We start from the raw sequence: 21,879 nt of genomic DNA, 5'->3' as shown, positions 1-21,879 counted from the left end.
CTGTAGCTGTTTCTATTTGGATTATTTTGAAATAATTTTGTCATTGTATATATCTGTTGTATGCAGATTTGTTCATATTTATCGTTTGTGAAAAATAAAATAAATAAAAAACTGTGATATGGAAATAGAGATGTATTTGCACACAATTGTATTTACTGGATCCTCCTGTGCCATCAAATAAAATCCTCAATGAATCACAATTATGCTGATCATGCATTCTGCAGCCTTCACTTCATATTCACATCACGAAGAAAGCAGATAGAGCTAATTAATTCATTTACAGCTCGGGCTCTGACAGCACCAGATAAGCATGCATGTGGGGAGAGCAGTTCTTAATTGCGTTAATTAAATGAGGGCTGGATAATCTGCCTAGAACTGTGTTTACGTCTATAGTGATTCCTAACTTAGAGTGCTGCACTCAAAGCGTAAAAGCCCTCATTTAACAAGAGATTCAAGTGGAAAAGGGACTCAATGGAGATTAATAGGCTTGAACTTCTGTATCTTTGTTTTACCTTAACAAAAAAAGCACTTAGAGGGTACTATGGCACACTGGTAGTATCAGATGGCATAATACTTAAGGTTAGGCGTCTGTTCAAATACCCAATCCTAAATTTGCAATAGCAATGCTTGACAGGTAGGCCTGAAAGCACTGCATAATATGAAAGACCCTGATACAGTTTTCATGCACTAACATGTGTGAGCCACTAAATGGCACTGTGTTCCTTTGACCAGACTTACATACTTGGTTCGCTTTGTTTTCAGTTAGATTGCATCCTGACCAAAGTTTATACAGTCAATTTTGGCCAAAAATCTAGATTCAAAATGTGGGTCAGTGGTGTAAGTTAATGATACCATGCTTGCTGTCTGATATTAATGATGAAATAACGTCCATACATTATTCAGTGTTCTCCTCTCCCTGCATCACTGAAGTGTCATTAGTGTTTTCTGGTAATGGACACAGATTGCATGTGCTATGGGAATTACATGCATTTAGTTTGTGGTGCTTGCAGACAGCCAAACTTTTCATGACATATCACATATACTGTACATAATCTACAGATGGGTGTTTTCAACGTGGAGCACGTTTTAGGCACTCTCACACTTTTTACACATTTTATTTTTTATTTGTCTGCTAACAATGTCCAACAGTTGATGTACATGCATTACATTTGTCTTTTTTTGTCATGAAAATTTCCACCAGTGTCATTTCCAGAAAATTCCTGTATTGTGTTGCATAGAATTATATGGTGGAAATGACATTTATTACAAGTTTTTGCAATAAAATAACTGACTCCTTTTTTTGCCTGGTCTAATTTCATAGCTAACATTTTATGCACCCTTAATACACACAATTAAATAATATTTTCACACTTTTTGCATAGTTTGGCAAAATCACAGCTTGATTGGAAATGATGGCCAGTAAAAATATCCTGCTCACAAGTGATATTTACCTGGAATTTTCTTTATTTTCTTCAAACATCACTTGTTTGAAGTCTCAAACAAGCTTCATTTCATCTCAAGCATGCTCTTCACTGACAAGTTTACTAAAAAATAAAAAATAAAAAAATTAAAAATAAAAAAAGATTATTAGGGGCAAAACTGTTTGGTGTGGCGGAAATGACGCCACAACTGTGGGACAGCCGTAATTAAAAAAAAAAAAAAAAATTCACACAATAAATATTGAAATGGTTAATTTTTTTATTCACTTTTTGTTAGATTATCATATAAAACAAGTAATAGTTTGTATTTTTTATGATGGATTTTTACAGTTTAATATTGACAGTCTGGGTCTAGGACTAGTCTAAAACAGTAAAATCTATACATACTGTAAAAGGCATTTGAAAAATTATTAATAATAATAATAATAATAATAATAATAATGAAGGCCTGGTGAAAAGTTTACAATTTAGTTTTGATGAGACTATCATAAAAAAAAGTTAAAATCTGTTAGTTTGAATAAAAATCAACCCCATTAAAGTGACATGTAAGTGCCCGAGTTTGAAGAAACACCCATATATAGAATTGTAATCATGTACTACTGTATGTCCTAAATCAGCGGTTCCCAACTGGTTTTGCTTTGGGACCCAGATTTTGCATGGACATCGAGTGGTGTGACCCAGCATAACAAAATATATATATATATAAACTTAACCTGTATTTAATGTAGCCTGGGTCACATTTTCTTATATCTTGTATAGTTTTGTTCATGGTTTCAAGTAGAGGGGCATGTATCAAGGGACATCATTTTTGTTGTTGATGTCATAATACTAAGTTATAATAAAAATAATAGTAGCCTATTTTTTTATGAAAAAAAAAGTAGCCTAAACACATTTAGAAACTTTAACCACAACTGCCACAGTTGTAATTAAAACGATTATTTTCTGTCTAATAGATTCTCCCTAATAGATTAAGATTATTTAATATATAAAACTATAAAAAAAAAACAAATTGTTCAAAATACTACTGTTACTGTTACTACTCTAAAAATGTGATAAATTACAGTAAGCCTGATCATGTGTAGTTTGAAAAACCTTTATTTTGGTGGATAGCTCTTTTCCCTCCTCAGTGCTGTTTTTAATGTTGGAACTGTCTACTGTTTGAGACGTTTGACTTCCTCTATAGCTCTTTAAACTAGAAGATTCGAACTAGAATTCAAATGGGTGGCATCATTTTTGTGGTCTGCGCCGCGATATCGAGGGAAGCCCGGTTGACGCACATGCGATCCAGAGATACAGTAGCCTAAGTTAGAACAGAGCAGATCACAAGCATATTTAGCGCATTTAAAGCATCGAACGCGAGGTTATCATGAAATTTGCCATTATTTAATGGAGGAAGAACCATGGCAATGTTCTGTCAACAGACATGCGAACCACCAGTTGAGAAACACTGTCCTAAATAGTATGCAAGATTAGGATTAGTGTGTCTCGTATCATAGTACAATGATAATAATATGCCGAATAATGTGCCCAGATGATATAATTTAGGGATGGGTGATGCCACTTATTTTCTTTTTAATTTAATACAAAGTAGTCAAGGCCGATATTGATCCCAATACTGATACATCTTGATGCTTTTCTCCCCACTTTAAAGCTTGATGCACATTAATTTTCATAGCAAATAAATAACAAAATTAAACGGTTGTGTATCAAGCTGCATTTTTACGACCGTGTCCCAATACTGAATGTGCAGTCTTACTACGCACTCAAAAGTATTAACTTTCTTATAGTGCATACTTTAAGTATGTAGTAGAAGTATGTGAATTTAGATGCAGCCTCGGTTTAGTAAAAAGTTGCTAGTTTCGTTCTTATATCAGCAATGAGTGTTTTAGCCTTTTTTTTTTTTTTTACAAGCATTGAAGTAGCTAGCAGATATTATTGCAAAGAAAAACCCAACCACAAATCAAATATAAATCATATTTATTATAATATACAAATTGTACAGATGACAGTATCATGTTGCTTGTCCTTACAAATGATGAAAAACATTGATCAAATGTTTCACAACGGCGACGTGTCTGACAATCAAGAAGCAACCTGCGAATATGGAGGCAGAAATGGCTAAATGTTTTCAGATACACAAGCACGCTTTTACACCAGCATGTTCCACACCCTTTTCAGCAGTTAACGACTTCTGAAAAGCAAAAACAGACAGGAAATGGACCGTGAAGCATGTACGTAAATACGCATTATTAGCTCCAGCAATCTCCTCTATACCACTGTAGGATACTTTCAGATATTGAATCGTTATATAACCAATGAACAAGCACATTTCTTCCTGTATATGACGAGGGAAACTACAGGAGACAGGGGCTAACTGCGGTGTGAATCATAGGTCACGCTGCTGATACTCAAGAGGCAAATAAATATTGCTCAGCATCATTTTGTTGATAGACTGGCAGATCCTGTCTAGTATTCTCTTCCACATCCTTGTTTTTCCATAATAGCTTGTCTGTAATCTCCCGTGGATGCGGCTGCACCAACCCACAGACTGACCTGGTTGACCCCGAAAGCCCAAACCGGACTTACCTGACCATAAACTCGCTGATGTCATGCCTGCTATTGTGTACATTGGAGTCTGCATGCAAAACTGTGGGCGGTACAGATCACGTCTGTAACTTTTCCACACAAAGCATTCGTCACTGTCAGCTAATTAAACTGTTCACGGCTGTTTGACATCCAGTGTCTACAAAGCAATAATACAAACCTTCAAACTCTTTGAGAAACTAATAGCTGCCGTGTGTATGCTTTAGTATTCTCTAAGCTTGAATTTCCAAAGGAGTTTTAGGGCAGAATCAAGGCTGTGTTCAGAATACCATACTACTCGTACTATGCGGTATGTATACTATGCACATTTTCTGTTTGCATTAGGGCTGCATGATTATGACAAAAATCATAATTGTCGATTGTTTCCATTGATCTTGCAAATGCGATACATTTCGATTATTTGAATTTACATTAAAATACTCATTTTGTGCAAGGCAATTGCGTGCCATATTCTTTAAAGGTGCTGTAAGTGATTGTAGCATACTGAAGCTTTCACGTGACTGAGCTGTTGAATTAGCCACGCCCCCTCATTTCAAAACCCAGCTCTCCAAAGATAATTTTGAGACCAAAACCGAGCAAAAGAGCAGCATTGCTTGTTCCTGTGGCTGTCAAATTCAACAGTGGCACTCTTATAGCACCCTTAACTGACAAACATATCATAGCCTCAATGATCCGCTTCAAATACAACAGTATGAGAACGAGCAAAACCATTGACAGGTGAAAAGCGTCAATGTCCGCCGACACATTTTTGTTTGCTGTTTTTGCATACTTTTCCATGAAAAAATTGCTTACAGCGCCTTTAAATAAGCTACACATTCAAAGCGAGCTGCACTCAAAACATATTTTGGCCTATTTTTGTAATTGAATAAAATACAATTAAAAAACGAAATATTTTTAGTTTTATTAAACAACACAATTCAATTGAATGTAAAAATCGGCTTAAATATTTTTTAAGTGTCTGAACAGTGTTCCTCAATTACTTCATAGCTATTTTATACAGAAGCAAATCAAGGCAGTTCCCGCTTAGCAGCATAAAAAACCTATTTTTATTTAGAATAATTTGTACACAGAAGAGAGCAATTGGCATTGTAAATAGAAATTTGTGACGCAATAGGAGTAGACCTAAATGGAAGGCTGGAATCTACATTTTTCACGATTGGTTAAATGAATATTCTGGGTTTTATACAAGTTAAGCTCAATTAAACCTTTGTAACTACATGTTGATTCCCTCAAAACATAATTTCGACTTGTCCCTCCTTTAAAAAATCTGGTTTACAGTGTGGCACTTACAGAAAGTGAAACACAGCCATCGAATGTAGACTCAGTCTAGATTATAAATTGAGTTTAGATTACAAACACAAAATTGATCAGAACAGCAGTGTTCATACCAGCCGATACTGAAACAGTTTCTGTCTGTCGGTGATGAGCGACAACTGATGCATGAAAATCTATTTGTGCACAAGAGCTGAGATTGAACACGTTAAAAATGAATATAAGATGATAAGAGTGTCTTTTCGTCTCTGGTTCAGTCGTCGTCAAACAACAAACATGCAATTTCCCCATCTAGCTACAGTCAAACAAACAGCATTGTGACTAATGCACAATTATAATGACAACGTGTCAGAAATGTCTCAGAAAAGAACTGAGAACCTTCGTCATGTAAGAGGCAAGGAATTAGATGTCCTAGGGCAGTGCAAAGTGAATTTCTTCAAAGCATATGCAGACAGATTGAAGCCAACTTCTTTTATTGGGAAGTTGGGGCGTGATGTCCTTTTTGAAGAGGCCAAGTGCTTGAGACGTTTTTTTCCCAGCAGGAGGAGTGAGTGGAAAAGCCATTATGGTTTTAAATATGACCTCTCCAGCCATTAGAGCTAATGCAAGCCCCTGTAGAAGCACACATGTGCCCTCCCTGAAAACCTCATGCTGGTAAAATCCCTGACACTGCGGACCCAGATTATAAACACGGCCAGACACCAACACAACAGTGCTGACCTAATGGAAAATACATATAAAGATCAGGTAAGGTATACAGTGACCCCAAAAAGCATTTGGACACTTAAAGTCAATTGACACCATTTTCTTTCTTAATGCATGTTCTGGTCTCATTGTGTATGATTTATGGGTGCATGTTGTCCCAAATGTTTGAAATCTTAAATCAAAACTTAATAACTTGCTCCACCTCTGAAACAACTTTCCTTTTTGGCTGATGTCATCAAGTCCTCGTACATTTCCAACTCCTCCCCTCCAATTATCTGGCTCCATTATGTAATGCCCACTTTTCACAATTCAATCAATTCCAGAGGGATAAAATGCCATTTATTTTGTGTGAAATATCCTGTTTTGACTTGGAAATATGACACATTATAGAAATAAAATGGGTTGTGACAACGTGATCACACAGGACGGGTTTCTGATATGTCCACCCACCAACAAGAGCCATCACCTATCAGACATTTTTGCATCGGCTCCAGCATGTTTACCTTCCCCAGTGGCGAGACCGGAAGCATGTTGTGTAAACAGCAAGGGAGACCCAGGTTCAGATCTGTGTTGAAACCAGGAAGAAATTTCATTGGCATAATAAGTGACGAGTGCGATCTTGAGGTTGCATTTTTCCCTCTGACATTACATTTTTACTCACCTGATGGTTCGGATTAGGCTTGGGGTTTGGGGGTTCAGTTTTTAAAATATGCATTCCTCTTCAAATTATTTCAGCCTGTACAGCACTGAAAATCACTTTTGGGGCCCCTCCATGGACATTTCATCTGCCCAACAACACTTACAGCTTTGGCCACTGGGGGCAGTGTTTTACATTTCGGTAAGCAGAGATGGATTTTAGCTAAAGAAAAGTAAACCTACTCTTTCCGATTTCACTGTGAGATCAGTCTGGTTGTGAACAGTGTTTAATGTGGACTCTAAGCTGCACTTAAAAATATATGAATGTCATTGCATTGCATTAGACAACAAAATCATTGCATTAGAACAAACTGCATCTGCATAAAAAATTATGTTAGACCTTTTCTCAGAACCAACTTTACTTTTCTGAGCTGATTTTGATCAATGACTTTTAAGCAACTGGTTCCAACATGACAGAGCACAGTAATCACAGGTGTAGTTCATCGCATTAACTATGGGCATGTTTAACTAATGTTTGACAACCAGAAACTGTCCAAATACTAATTCTGAACAGTATTTCTATTGTTTCATAATTTAAAAACCATCAAACTTCTTTTTGTGTCTGCTTGTGCCATCTTTCTTTAAAATAAATGCCACTTTGTTTGATATTTTGTTCTCTAATACAATGACATCGATATGGCATATTTAGATAAACAACAAATTTTTTTACCCTGTTGTTGATTGATATCAGACTGATCTCACTGTGAATTCGGCAACAGTAGGTCAAAAGTTTTGCTGCTGAAATCGGTCTGTACCAAAATTCAAATCATTGCCCCAGCTGGAAGCTGGAAATGTTGTTGAACTTATGAGCGCATAAAAGCTCCAGTTCATGGGTGAAATGTCAACAGAACTTGTTGAATCCTCTGTGTATACAACTTATATTATTTGCTCTCCATATTTTAAGGCTGTCTAAATATATATATATATATATGTATGTATGTGTGTGTATATATATATATATATATACATACATACATACATGCATGCATACATACACACATGCATGCATACATACACATACACACACACACACACATATATATATATATATATATATATATATATATATATACATACAGTACATACATACACACATATATACATACATACACACACATACATATACATACATACATACATACATATATATACATTTACATATATATATACATTTACATACATACATACATACATACATACATACATACACACACACATATATATCTATATATATATATATATATATATATATATATATATATATATATTATATAAAAGAAGATTTGACTATTTCTAATATTGTTGTATTATATTGTATAAACTTGTTAAATCTCAATAAACAAATTGTAAAAAAAAAAAAGAAAAGAAAAAGAAATGTCAACGGAGGAGTAGTGTTTTTAGTTGTAAATGACGTCATACAGTCAACAGGAATGCATATTTTATTAACCCTACCCCCTAACCCAAACCCCAACCTTAACTTAACAGTCAGTGGAGTAAACATGTAATTTTAGAGTGAAAAGGCAACCTCCGAACCAATTACACCCTAAGAACAATCTAGCTATGAGTCAGATAGGATAATCCTTTCCATTTGAAATCTTGTTATTCAGTAGGATTATGGGATCTGATTTCTGGATCAAAATCTGAAATACAAGACATTTGTTTCAATAATAGAAGCAGATGAACTGCATGAACCCAGAACCGCATTATCCCGTCAATGTTGGCCTGCCAACTGCCTCATTCTCTGTTGTTCACTTTAAATTAAAAATATCCTGGATCCTGGGTAATAATATCATTGTCATAAAGTAACCCCCCCCTCTCCTATCACGACCTTCTGAGTTGGATTATCCACGTATCCATTTACTTCTTTATGCAAATTGAAAATTGGCTGCGGTCTGCATAATAAAACCATGTAGTTTTACTGTGATTAAATTTTGCTCTTATTTTTCCCCTCTGCAGAGAACACAATTTGGTTTTCATCATAAAGTCTGACGAAATCTACTTTATGAATGCTGAGCAGTGATATATTTCCATTTCTAACATATTAGAATTCAGCAGTCATGTTAGGGGCTGTTCTATATGCAATGTTTTTTAATTGCTGGCCTATGGACATTCACAGACCTTGCATTTTTTTGAAGATGCTGTTATAAAACGTTATTAAAAGTTGCTTTTATACATAAAAAAATCAGTTTCTTTCTTCTGCTCTTACTTCTGTACTACTCCAGCTGCGATTAGAAATTAGCAGTGTTATACTGCGGATATTGTTGGCTTTTGTTTGATGAATTACTTATTTTGTATGATGAATTACTTTAGATAAAAGCGTCTGCTAAATGTAAATGTCTCAAGGTTAGGTCAACATGAAATGCTGTTTGCAACCCATTTTACTTACGTAATCTGATGTATTTCCAAGTAAAACAGGAAATTCAATGAGAAAAAAAAGAGTCTTTGGAGATTGAGACATCTGTTGGGAAATTATTGTGAAAAGTGGTCGTTATATACCAGAATGGAGCCAGGTGGTTTGAGGGGAGGAGTTGAAAAGTAAGAGGGCTTGATGACTTCAACTGAAAAGAAAAAAGTAATTTTCAGAGGCGAAAAATATATATTTTTACATTTTGATAAAAAGATTCCAAGGATTTTTTCTTTTCTTTTACAGAATTGCATTAAGAAAGTAAATTGGGTCCATTTTCATTGCACGTTTACTTTAAAAATGGTTTTAAATAACTTTTGAACTATGAATGTCAGTTTTTAAAACAGTAGACCAATTAGATGAATTTGAGTATACATTAAAAATGGAGTGTGGGAGTTAATATGTCTATATGCGTTTTTAGTACAAGCACGTGTCCTGGGTGAACGCCCCTTATTTGTCTAGGATCAAATTTGTTTATTCAGTTCTTGAGTAAAAATCATCTTTCTGGTGTCTGTTTCTAAAACAACTTCAGAGATTGGTGAAGCTTTATTGCCTCTGAGATAAATATTAAAACACTTTTTTTAGAGCTAGATTGGAACTAGGGCATTTTGTCTCAATTTAAAAGTATACTGAAACCCAACTCTACTGAAACTCACACCATCCGATAATGCCATCTGCCTTCTTTAAAATGTTAATTTTTGGGTGAAAGATTCCTTTAAAATAGTGGGGGATATGCTTCACAATTTGAGAAATCAATAAATGAAAAGTAGCTTCAACAGAAATACTCTCAGTATGTATCCAGCTGGTGCTAACCTACTCTTTAATTTTGAGGTGACCATTTCATTTGGAATGGCAACATGAAATATTAATGTTAACGTAAACAAAAACTTACACAAACATATGCACCTTACATCACAATCGATTGCTTCTCGCCTAAGTAACCATGTCCTCCCAGTGCGTCTGCTGTCTTTAGTATGCAGTATGGTAGAAGTGCAGACTTTGAGTCGGTCTCCGGCCTGCTGGGCTCATAGAGTAAATATTAATGTGGTTTTCCTATCCAGTGCATTTACTGATAACAATCTCTTCCCATATCTCCTCCCTGTTCCAGGAGTCCTCTCAGTTCATTTAAAGAACTCGATGGGGAAGGGACGGTATCGCTCGCTCACCAGCAAGTTGAAATGTTCAAGAGGTCACGATGTCCATTGAGGTGTTTGCATGACTGCAACAGTAAGCTACACTACAAACATCTTTTTCATTTTCAGTATTTTTGTCTTTTTTACCGTAAAGAAATCTAAACATACTTTAAACAAGATAACTTTACTTGAGAAGCAAAACTGCCTTTATGAAGACTTGTTTTTGGAAAATATATCTTGAATTTGTTTCTTCTTGTTCTAAGCATAAATTGAACAAAATTTAGCGAGGTTTTCATTCATATATTTTTCCATAGGGGAACTGATTAGAGCCAGACCTACCATGAGCTCTGAGGTTGTTAATTGATGGTAAATGCTTCTGTTGAAGCCATCAGTTTGCGTTATTTCAACTTAATATTTCAAAAATCGTGTTAAATAGCACAGTTACTGGAATAGAACTACAGTACCCATGATCCTGCAGAGAAAGAGCCACCAATCAGAGAATCACGGTGAACAAAGTGCGCCAAAAGAGCTCTACAGCAAATGCTCACTCCCGTGATACACTTTGAATGATGCAATCGAGTCTCCCTACACTCTAAAATGACTAAATTGGTATATATCTGAATTTTTAGCAATAAACACATATTATGTTTCTATACTTGTAATCAATAAATATGACGTCATTTACAATGCTTCATGGGATTGTAGTTCATTCCCTCATTAAAGACATTAAGTGCACAGTCTTGTACCTTTGTCTTTTTCCAAATTTCTTACATTTTTGGCTTCATTTTTAAGTTTGTAACCTCGGAACTGGTCAATGTAATAAAATTAAGGGACAATATTTGCCCCCTGCATTTGATTCACAGGGGCATTTTCTACCTTAATGAGTCAACTAAATGAATCTTGTATGTTTAGATATTTTACTCGAAACAAATTTTGATTAATAAATATATATATATACTGTATATATATTTTTTTTGCAGTGTAGCATTTTGAACATTCATAAAGGTCCACATCTCTAGGCCTGTTGGGTGTGAGCACAATTTCAATCCTGATTGGCTGAGACACCATCCTGCAGCGGTGCCAATTTATCCGCTTGCACGTTGCCATGGTTCTGGCTGGCTGACCTGTCTTCCTGTTTGTCCACATCACTGTCCCGCTGTCCTGTCTCTTGTGCTGCCAGCATATCTACAGGTGAGGACTTGTCTTGACATGGACCCATTTCAGCCACTGTTTTTACGTTTGACTTTTTCTCATCCTTATTTTCCTTCTCAGCATTTCCATCTCCATCACCGCCCACCTCTTCCTGTTTTTCCTGGCCAGCTCCTACCTCACTTCCTTTTGCTGTCTCATTTACGTCCTCTGTATTTTTCTCTCTGTCTTCTTTCTGTTCACGTTTCACTTCAGAATCACCGCCATTATGCCGGTTTCTCGCTTGTCGTTCATTCACGCTCGTATTTCTTTCCTCAGCGATCTTCTCCGCTCCGTCACAGATCTTTTGATCACTGATCTCTTTCTCAACGGTGGCCGTGGACTCTTTCTTCCTCTTGTTCTTTGGTGCATCTTTGACAGAATTCTTGTTAGACTTGTTCCGTGTTTTAAAGATGACTTTCTATAACAGAAAATGTTGACAAAGATGTTTGAGACTACTTTCATTGAAAAATAATGAGACACTTAAAATACAGACAAATATTTCAAATTAGTGATGGAGGAACTGAGTAAATATCCACTAAGAAAAATTCAGCGGGGCATTCACAAAAAAACATGATCTGCGCTGTTTTAGCCCCTGAATCAGGTAACGGCGCAAACATGTCTAAAATATCTGTGCTGAATGCAATTTGCATGGCGCAATTCCTTATTGGAGAGTCAGGCTACGTCCACACTAATACGTTTTTACATGAATTGAGTCAGGCAAACATTGGTGACTTTTGTGAATATGGTGCAATCTATAATAAGCCTAAATAAGGAGGCATTCTAGATCAGTAAACATGATGTAATGGTATCTTGGAAAATCAGTTTCCATCAAAACTAAAACGCAACCTTTGAATGAGCTCCAACAGAGTCAGCAAAGTCTGGACACACATCTGGGGAAATGAACTGTTTAAAAGTCATTAAAACTCAAACCTTTGATGCACTACCAAATCTGTAATCCCTAAATTCAGAAAGGCTTCATCCAAATTTTGATAATTAACAGAATTCAAGACAACAGAAAAATATTTATGGAGAAAGTGCAAACACTGTTTGTTGGATGGAATATTCTGCAAATGTTTTTTCTTTCCATTCACAAGCATTATTTACTCCTGAAGTTTAAGGGTTAGGATAACAACACTCATGAGGTAGTTTGTAACCCTGTTTACTTCTTCAAGAATCATTTAGTAAAAAACAAATCATTTGACACCAAATAAGCCATGTATAATAGTTCAAAACTTGATCTTTGCTCTTTCAGAATCAGAATCAGAATGAGCTTTATTGCTAAGTATGCTTACACATACAAGGAATTTGTCTTGGTGACAGAAGCTTCCAGTGCACAAACAATACAGAACAAGACAGAGATAATAAAAATAGAATAAAAATAAAAAGCGAATATATCAATATCAGAATCAGAATGAGCTTTATTGCCAAGTGTTCTCACATACACAAGGAATTTTTTTTGGTGATAGGACAAACAAATGCACACAGAACATTACAGTGAGACACAGAATATACAACAAGGTAAGAGTATAAATAGACATACATATAACAGAATGGCGTATGTACATGTGCAAGTGGTAATGTATGTGCAAGGTAGGGTTATGTACAGTTATTGAATGTGAATTGTCAACTGACAGCTGCAACACACCGATTAAAGCTTAGTACAGTTTGTTTGCATTGTAGAATTCAAATAAAAAATGTACAATGACAACACTACCATGTGAATAAATATCTTCAGGAAAACCAAACATGAAACAACACACATTAAGCATGCATACTCTCTTACTCCTTGATGTAACATGGAGCTAAATCTTTGTTTAAATTATGCATTGTTTTCTTCAGTGTCCTTTCCTAGTGTCTTCTCTTTTCTGCCCTATTTTATGTGGTATTTTAAGGAAATGCCTAATGCTGGCACAAAACCCTATAAAAACGGTTGATGTGTGACTGTGGCTGCTCTGACAAACTTAATAAAGAGTACATATCTTTTTTTTCCAGCCGGGCAGCAGTTAGAATATTAATGTATGTGTGAGGAATATCATATTATGTCGGGGAATGTTTTACAGCAGTATGTGTGTGCAATACAGAATATGAGGTCACGCACCTTAGATTCCTTCTTCTTGCGAGGCAGCACTGACCTCTGGAGGAAAACAATCTGTTTGGTGGCCAAACTTCCATCACTGGAGAATAAAAGAAGAAAAAAACAGAAGGAAGAAATGGAATGAATGGAAGAAATTAATGAAAAGAAAGAAAGAAAGGAGGACATAAGGAAAGAAGAAGAAAGGAGGAAGAAGGAAGGAAGGAAGGAAAAAGAAAGGAGGAATAAAGAAGGAAGACGGTAGGAAGGATGAAGATAAGAAGGAATGAAAAAGGAAGGAATGAAGGAAGGAGGAAGAAAGAAATAAGGAAGGAAGGATATAAAGGAAGGAAAAAAGAAAGAAAGAATGAAAAGAAAGAAAGAAAGAAAGAAAGAGGAAGGAGGACATAAGGAAAGAAGAAAAAAGAAGAAATGAGGAAGGAAGGAATAAGGAAGGAGGGAGGGAAGGAAGGTAGGAAGGAAGGAAGGAGGAAGGAAAGAAGAAATAAGGAAGAAATGGAAATAAATAAATTAAGAAAGGAAAAAAGAAGAAAGGATGAAAGGAGGAAGAAAGAAGGAAGGAAAGGAAAGAAGGGAGGGAGGAAAGAATAAGGAGGGAGGGAGGGAAGGAAGGAAGGACATAAGGAATGAAAAAGAAAGGAAGTAGAAAGAAAGGAGAAAGGAAGGAGGAAACAAAGGAAGAAGCAAGGAAGGAAGGAAGGAAAGAAGAGGAATAAAGAAAGAAAGGAGGACATAAGGAAAGAAGAAGAAAGGAGGAAGAAGGAAGGAAGGAAGGAAAAAGAAAGGAGGAATAAAGAAAGAAGGAAGAAGGTAGGAAGGAATGAAAAAGGAAGGAATGAAGGAAGGAGGAAGAAAGAAATAAGGAAGGAAGGATGGAAGGAAGGAAAAAAGGAAGAATGAATGAAGGAAAGAAGGAATGAAAAGAAAGAAAGAAAGAAAGAGGAAGGAAGGAATAAGGAAGGTGGGAGGGAAGGAAGGTAGGAAGGAAGGAAAGAAGAAATAAGGAAGAAATGGAAATAAATAAAGAAAGGAAAAAAGAAGAAAGGATGAAAGGAGGAAGAAAGAAGGAAGGAATGGAAATGAAAGAAGGGAGGGAGGAAAGAATAAGGAGGGAGGGAGGAAAGGAAGGAAGGACATAAGGAATGAAAAAGAAAGGAAGTAGAAAGAAAGGAGAAAGGAAGGAGGAAACAAAGGAAGGAAGAAGCAAGGAAGGAAGGAAGGAAAGAAGAGGAATAAAGAAAGAAAGGAGGACATAAGGAAAGAAGAAGAAAGGAGGAAGAAGGAAGGAAGGAAAAAGAAAGGAGGAATAAAGAAAGAAGGAAGAAGGTAGGAAGGATGAAGGAAGGAGGAAGAAAGAAATAAGGAAGGAAGGATGGAAGGAAGGAAAAAAGGAAGAATGAATGAAGGAAAGAAGGAATGAAAAGAAAGAAAGAAAGAAAGAAAGAGGAAGGAGGACATAAGGAAAGAAGAAAAAAGGAAGAAAGGAGGAAGGAAGGAATAAGGAAGGTGGGAGGGAAGGAAGGTAGGAAGGAAGGAAAGAAGAAATAAGGAAGAAATGGAAATAAATAAATTAAGAAAGGAAAAAAGAAGAAAGGATGAAAGGAGGAAGAAAGAAGGAAGGAAAGGAAAGAAGGGAGGAAGGAAAGAATAAGGAGGGAGGGAGGGAAGGAAGGAAGGACATAAGGAATGAAAAAGAAAGGAAGTAGAAAGAAAGGAGAAAGGAAGGAGGAAACAAAGGAAGGAAGAAGCAAGGAAGGAAGGAAGGAAGAGGAATAAAGAAAGAAGGAAGATAGGAAGGAATGAAGGAGGCAGGCAGGAAGACAAAGGTAAGAAGGAAGGAAAAAGGAGAGAAGAAAGGAAGGAATCAGGAAGGAAGGAGGAAACAAAGGAAGGAAGAAGCAAGGAAGGAAGGAAGGAAAGAAGAGGAATAAAGAAAGAAGGAAGATAGGAAGGAATGAAGGAGGCAGGCAGGAAGACAAAGGTAAGAAGGAAGGAAAAAGGAGAGAAGAAAGGAAGGAATCAGGAAGGAGGAAACAAAGGAAGGAAGAACATAGGAAGGAAGGAATGAAGAAGAAAGGAAGTAGAAAGAAAGAAGGACGAAGATAGGAAGGAAAGAATGAAAAAGGCAGGCAGAAAGGAAGGAAGGAGGTAAGAAGCAAGAAAGAATGAAGGAAGCAGAGAAGGAAGAGCAGAGGAAAGAAAGAAAGAAATAGAAAGAGAGAGAGAAAGAAAGAAAGAAAGGTGTGTTATTCAGCATCTTGTATTTAAAGTGTTAATTATGCAGGTTGGGTCAAAAATCCTGGAGATCGGTTTAAATGTAAAGGGAACATTCCACCATTGAGAGGGACAAACAAAATATTTATCTTATTTGTGAAATGTTCAAAGTTATGGCTAAATCTCTCTTTCTTTCTGTATTTTTCTTGGCTCTATCACAAACCACTACCCAAAAAAGTTATTTAAAATAAATGACAGTTGATTTGATACTTTGATATCTAGTGCATTGACAGTTATTCATTCTTAAGTGACTAAAATGTCGTTTTTTGGGGCCACTGTATGTGCGCATAGAAGGAAGTTACAGATGAACATTACAGAGCTGCACTCTGTGCTGTGAGTTTTAAATGTTTGGCGTATCTCAGCCAGCTTATATGAAAGCCAGATTCTCATGACTCGCGTCAAAACATGTTTAAAAGTTGAAAATACAGATACTTCTGACAAGCTGTTTAATTCTCAGAGGAGATGGAGTTTATAAACATCTCTCTCACGCTCCCCGTATTTGCTCTCTCTAGTCGATTTTCTTTATCTCTCTCTCTCTTGCCCCCTGCTATTTCTGCCTCCCGAAACCCTTACAGAGCCTCTGTCGAGCTTACAAGTAATCTCCCTCCTTAACTTCACACGTAAGACCTACGGCCCATAAGCGCAATGCATGATTCTGCTACAAATCTCTTACATCAAATGGGCCTCTACATCTCTGGCATAAGCTTGCAATCAATAGCAAATGTCTAATTCACACAGCTTTTTTTCTCCTGCTGCCTATTTCCTTGCTTGTCAGGAACTAGATATTTATTAGAGTGCATTCTGCTTAAATCAAAGAGGCTAAACTGGATTTCTGCAAGCCTCAGCCTATTAAAATGTAAACGAGTGGCTGGACTGTAAAATTACAGCTCTGTCCTCAGTCTCGCTAGCATCCAAACTAATCTCCGTCTCGGCTTTATAGAGGACAACACACATCGCCTATACAATCTCCATCATTAAGGGCTTAATTGAATGGTAACTTCAGCGATTTTGAATGTGATGAATATACAAGAGTATTGTACGGTGCAATGCATAGCAATGAGATGCCACCCTGTGTGTGGAAATACTGAAATTGTGAAAAACTGCCAATCACCAACATGCCAATATGGTTTTTGGACATTTATCATGGTAATACTATAGTTTTTGGACACATATTGCAATATCATGCTTTTTAGACATGTACCATAGTAAAAATATGTTTTTTTATGGTTTTTATTTTATTCAAATTCCAGGCCTAGAAATCATCATTTTAAAATTCACTGATATTTCCATGTTTTATATGTTTGTATGTTTATTAGTTTATAGTGAGAAACTGTTGGAGCCCTTTTGGAGTACCATGTAAATACCCAGGTATATGAACATGGTCATTCTGTACTATTTTACTTATCAAAATACCATGGGTTTTCCCGTCTAATACCATGGTACCACCATCACACCCAGGAAAATAGGGGCAGCCATCTCTAAGACATTGAAAAGTGAATGTTCTGTTGTATCTAGGACAGCATAGTGATTAATTAGCCACATCGCCGCTGTTGTGTTTTGGCATTTCGTGAAAGTTTGAAAATAGGCCCGTAATTAATCAGCAGAGACTACAGGACAGATAGAAAGCTGACGTATGAAAGAGGCCACTAAGGGATTGGCCCAACGCACACATCGGTTATGACAGATGGAGATTACATGGTGAACTTCTGTACGCTTCCACTCGCCATTACAGGATGCATCATCAGTTAGCTCGTATTGACATTCCATTACGGCGAGCAAACAGTCATGTTGTTCTAGCCCTTACTGGCTGTGCCTTTCATTACATGTGACTCAATGAGATCTGGAGAGTTTTTTTATATCCCAAGCACTTTGTCACAGTTGGAGTTTGGGATGTGCTATTATTCTTTGTGGGATGTACCATTATTCTTGGCAGTGAGGGATTAGGTTGGAATTGACACCCCACTATGAGGTGCTTAGACTAAATCAATTGATCATTTTATGGTTTACATCTCCAACAGAGCTAGCCTGTAGAAGTCTGTCTTAAAGGGATAATTCACCCGAAAATGAGAATTGCTTTGGCGGTAACAAACCTCGATAGGGGCAATAGGGTTACCTTCAAATCAAGTCTGTACAATTGCAATACCATGCTTTTTGGACATATAACATGGTAATACTCAAGGGGGCAATAGGGTTACCTTCAGATGTCTGTACAATTGCAATACCATGATTTTCAGAAATGTACCAATGACAACACCATGCTTTTTGGACATGGACAGTATCATGGTAATACTGTTGTTTTTGGACATGTACTATTGCAATAACAGGCTTTTTGGACAAGCACCATGGTAATACTGTGGTTTTTGGACATGTACTATTGTTCGATAACAGGCTGTACATATAACATCAAACAATTTGTCACATGTGCTTCCGAAAACATGATTTATTCACTTTAATGTCTTTGTAACAAACAGTATGTTGGCAAAACTAACAGACAGATCAGAACACGCATCATTGAACATATGAGTGCGATAAGAAGAGACGACCAAAAATCTCCTATTGCACGTCATTTTAGTTAGGCGAATCACTCCGTTTCTGAATTGAACTTTCTAGTGATTGAACAAATTAAACATCACCGTAGAGGAGGGAATATTGAACGTAGACTCTTACAGAAGGAATGTAGATGGATTTTTTATTTCAATTCAGTGTATTGAAGATCTTTCTTTGGGTTGTTTTTTGTAGATTGAAATGTTGTTAAGTTATTAAATGAATTTTTTTCGATATATAGAACTGTAGAAAGTGGATTGTTTTGTACATTTGTATGTGTGTATGTATACCGTAGTCTTGACCAACAATTAATGGATGAAAAACAGAAACAATGGGGCTGTACTAAATTTCCTTTCTATATCAATGTACAAAAATGTCTTTTTTATATCAATGGGAAATAATGTATATTTGATGCTAAAATGTATTATGTTTTTATTTATAGATACAAGCAATGTTTCTTGGAATGTATATAACTATGTATCTTGACTTTTGACATTTGAACCAGTTACATGCTTAATATTAGAATGTTTATGGTAACGGCTTGTACTATAAATGATTGCAGGTATGTTTATTTAGCACCGATGAAGGGGTAAACCCAGTTGGGGCCTCTGTATCAATAAACTGATGTAAGATTTAGCCCATTTTTGAGTGCGGATTTATCATTCCTTCTCTTTGCATATTTTTTGGATCTACGCACTTGGATAATTGGATTATATCTTTGTATACTTGGACTGGTGCATGGCGCAACGTTGTTTGCCACAATACTGTGGTTTAGGAAATGTACTATTGCACTACCACGCTACTTTCAAATGTCTGTTACCTTCAAATGTCTTTGCCAACTTGTGTTAATATCGTTGTGTTAGTAGAACTTTTTTTTTAGTCAAATTCTCTTCAAACAGTTGCTCCGTCATGATTGTAGAAAAAAGCTGTATGTGTTAATTTCTATTATAGCGCCCCTTGTGGCAACACTGAGAACGCAATATGGACTTGTGTTACATTATGCATTACGTTCGGACACATTTCAGAACACAACAACAGAAATTCAAGCATTATGTATCTAGAAGTGTTTGGGCTTACATTAGTATATTATCTTTACTATATTTACTTTAGTATGCAAGATCATAATCATAGCACGTTGAAAATATTATGCCAAAGGTGCCTGAATAGTGCACTATTCCCAGGGGATTTTCAAAGTATGCATTGATGCATGCTTTTCTTTAGGATAGGAAGTACATGGGAAGGACGTTTTTATTAGGCAGTACAATACCTGTTAGTCTTTATAATAGGTGTAGGCAGCACACAAGTTAGTCTCCATCCATAAGAAGCCAGTGACTGCAGCAAAGGAATATAGTCTGTCTTCACCTGTAAACCCTGAAAAGAACACAAAAAAAAACACTCTTTACAAAAAATTATTAGACTCAGTACTTCACACATAAAAGGTTACTGCGTCAAAATCCTACAAAGAGAGAACAGAGAACAAATTATCTTGAATTCAAAGTGATAAAGATCACAGTTTAATTTCAGACGTGCTCTTTATAACAGCATTTATATTAAAAATGTACTGTACAAAGGGATCATGAATGCATTTATGTGTAATTTAGAAAGCAGTGTTAATTTAACTAGGTTGTTTTGAACAGTTAGTGGTTGTATTGTGGTTTCAAAGAGAACACTTGTAGCCTCACTTCAATAGGAGCGTCCAGGAAGTCAGCGCGGTTTAACGGCTCCTGTCTTCTTAAAAAGGAAACCATGTCGCGTGTCAGCCATGCTCAAATACCCACGCGACAACATGCTCACACTCATAATGATAACACAACATTGCGTGTACACACTATGAAGTTAGCCGCAAGCTGCTTTGGGAAATTTCATAACTGTTAGTTAACAAAGGCTGTTACTTAGCGGGTCAGTGTTTACCTCATAAAAATGACTCAGAGGTTGCGTTAAACTAAGTTATTCTGCTATTTTCCACATTTAAAAAACACTGATGAATAATTCAAAATGATGTCCCTCATTTTGACAGATAAAAATCATGAAAGATAACCATGTAAACCATGCTGCATCAATTGTCAATTTAATCATCTTTACTGTATGTGGTACATGCAAAACGCCTTTTTTTTAACTTGGAGTTTACTTCACACTTTTTGTGTGATTCCAAATATATTTACATATATTTGACAATGTATTTGCACACAAATACACAGTTTGAGGACTGTATGGAACACCATACGGAACTAGCGCAATTCCAATCATGTGATCCACGAGTAGTTGGCACTAGTAACCGAGCAGTCGACTAACTGGTGCAACCCCTATTATTATTTTTTTTCTTGCATCGTAAAGCAGTATATGACTGCCTTCTCTGCAAAAGGATACATGTAATGTTGCCTTTGAATTTGGTCAAAAGAAGGTACCGTATCTTAGAAGGCATCATAATCCACCTACCTACCTTTTGGAACAGTCTTTTTTTTTCTCTCTCTCCCCTTTTTTCCCCAATTTGGACTACACAATTCCCAATGCACTCTAAGTCCTCGTGGTGGCATAGTGACTTGCCTCAAACCGGGTGGCAGAGGACGAATCTCAGTTGCCTCCGCATCTGAGACCAACAATCCGTGCATCTTATCACGTGGCTTGTTGAGCGCGTTACCACGGAGACATAGCGCGTGTGGAGGTTCACACTATTCTCCGCGGCATCCACGCACAACTCACCACGCTCCCCACCAAGAGTGAGAAACACATTATAGCGACCACGAGGATGTTACCCCATGTGACTCTACCCTCCCTAGCAACTGGGCCAATTTGGTTGCTTAGGAGACCTGGCTGTTGGAACAGTCTTTACATATGGATTGCACCTGTGATGCCATAAAATGCGGCCTAGAGTGCATTTAGGGAGTAGGGAGCTCACTAGATTTGGAACAGAGACACTTAGAGTCTTAGTTTAGTCCTCTCTGTGGAGAATGTGTTTCAACACCCTTTCTATTTATTGAGCCCTTTTGCCCAGATTGGCGGTGGCAGTATTGTTGTGGGTTATGTGTTTAGACCTCAGAGGCCCTGGGTTCTTTTGAAATAGTTTTTGGGTATTTGTGTTGGCCAATAACACAGGAGCAGTCTTGGGGGAATCCAGATATGCGAGAAGAGGTTTTGTTGGAAGCAGTCCCAGAAGTTGACCCTGTAACCGGCACCCCAGACTTAAAAGAAGAGGAGAATTGAGAAAATATGGTCTGTTTAATGGTTTTCCATTGCTGCCGGATTGTGTGAACATCTACACGTTGTTGAAGTACTGCATTCTTTCACCATGGTGCAAAGTAAAATAAAGCAGAACCCACTCTTCAAGGAAAAAAGTCAAAATGAAATAGCGTTCACAACAAATAGCATTTTACTTCTGTATGTTAATTATTGAATGTTGAGTGAAAAAAGGTTTGACTGGATTTCTTCTAGTGTGATTTGATCATAAAAAGTTGTTGTTACATACCAGAATGGAGCCAGGCAGTTGGAGGAGAGGGGGTAAAAAGTAAGTGTGATTTGTGACAGCCA

At 36.7% G+C, this 21,879-nt stretch overlaps 1 protein-coding gene across 5 annotated transcripts in view; it reads right to left on the bottom strand.

Moving 5' to 3' along the window:
* Positions 1-3,399: 3,399 nt before the first annotated feature.
* Positions 3,400-21,879, bottom strand: part of LOC127453115 (raftlin-like) — a 120,873-nt gene continuing 102,393 nt past the window's right edge. For 3 of the 5 annotated variants that reach the window (XM_051719230.1, XM_051719234.1, XM_051719235.1), the window contains 4 exons: positions 19,622-19,725; positions 13,543-13,618; positions 10,013-11,862; positions 3,400-6,035 (listed from right to left, as the gene is read on the bottom strand). In XM_051719230.1, the coding sequence (XP_051575190.1) occupies positions 11,296-11,862; positions 13,543-13,618; positions 19,622-19,725 (747 nt within the window). In that variant the 3' untranslated portion in view covers positions 3,400-6,035; positions 10,013-11,295. Of the gene's footprint in view, positions 6,036-8,100; positions 9,275-10,012; positions 11,863-13,542; positions 13,619-19,621; positions 19,726-21,879 lie in introns of those variants that run through there. The other 2 variants (XM_051719231.1, XM_051719232.1) reach the window with 2 other exon arrangements.

The sequence above is a fragment of the Myxocyprinus asiaticus genome, chromosome 15, assembly GCF_019703515.2.
Source record: "Myxocyprinus asiaticus isolate MX2 ecotype Aquarium Trade chromosome 15, UBuf_Myxa_2, whole genome shotgun sequence".
NCBI lineage: Eukaryota > Metazoa > Chordata > Actinopteri > Cypriniformes > Catostomidae > Myxocyprinus > Myxocyprinus asiaticus.
The sequence above is the reverse complement of the archived record's forward strand: the minus strand, read 5'-3'. Positions and strand labels throughout refer to the sequence as shown.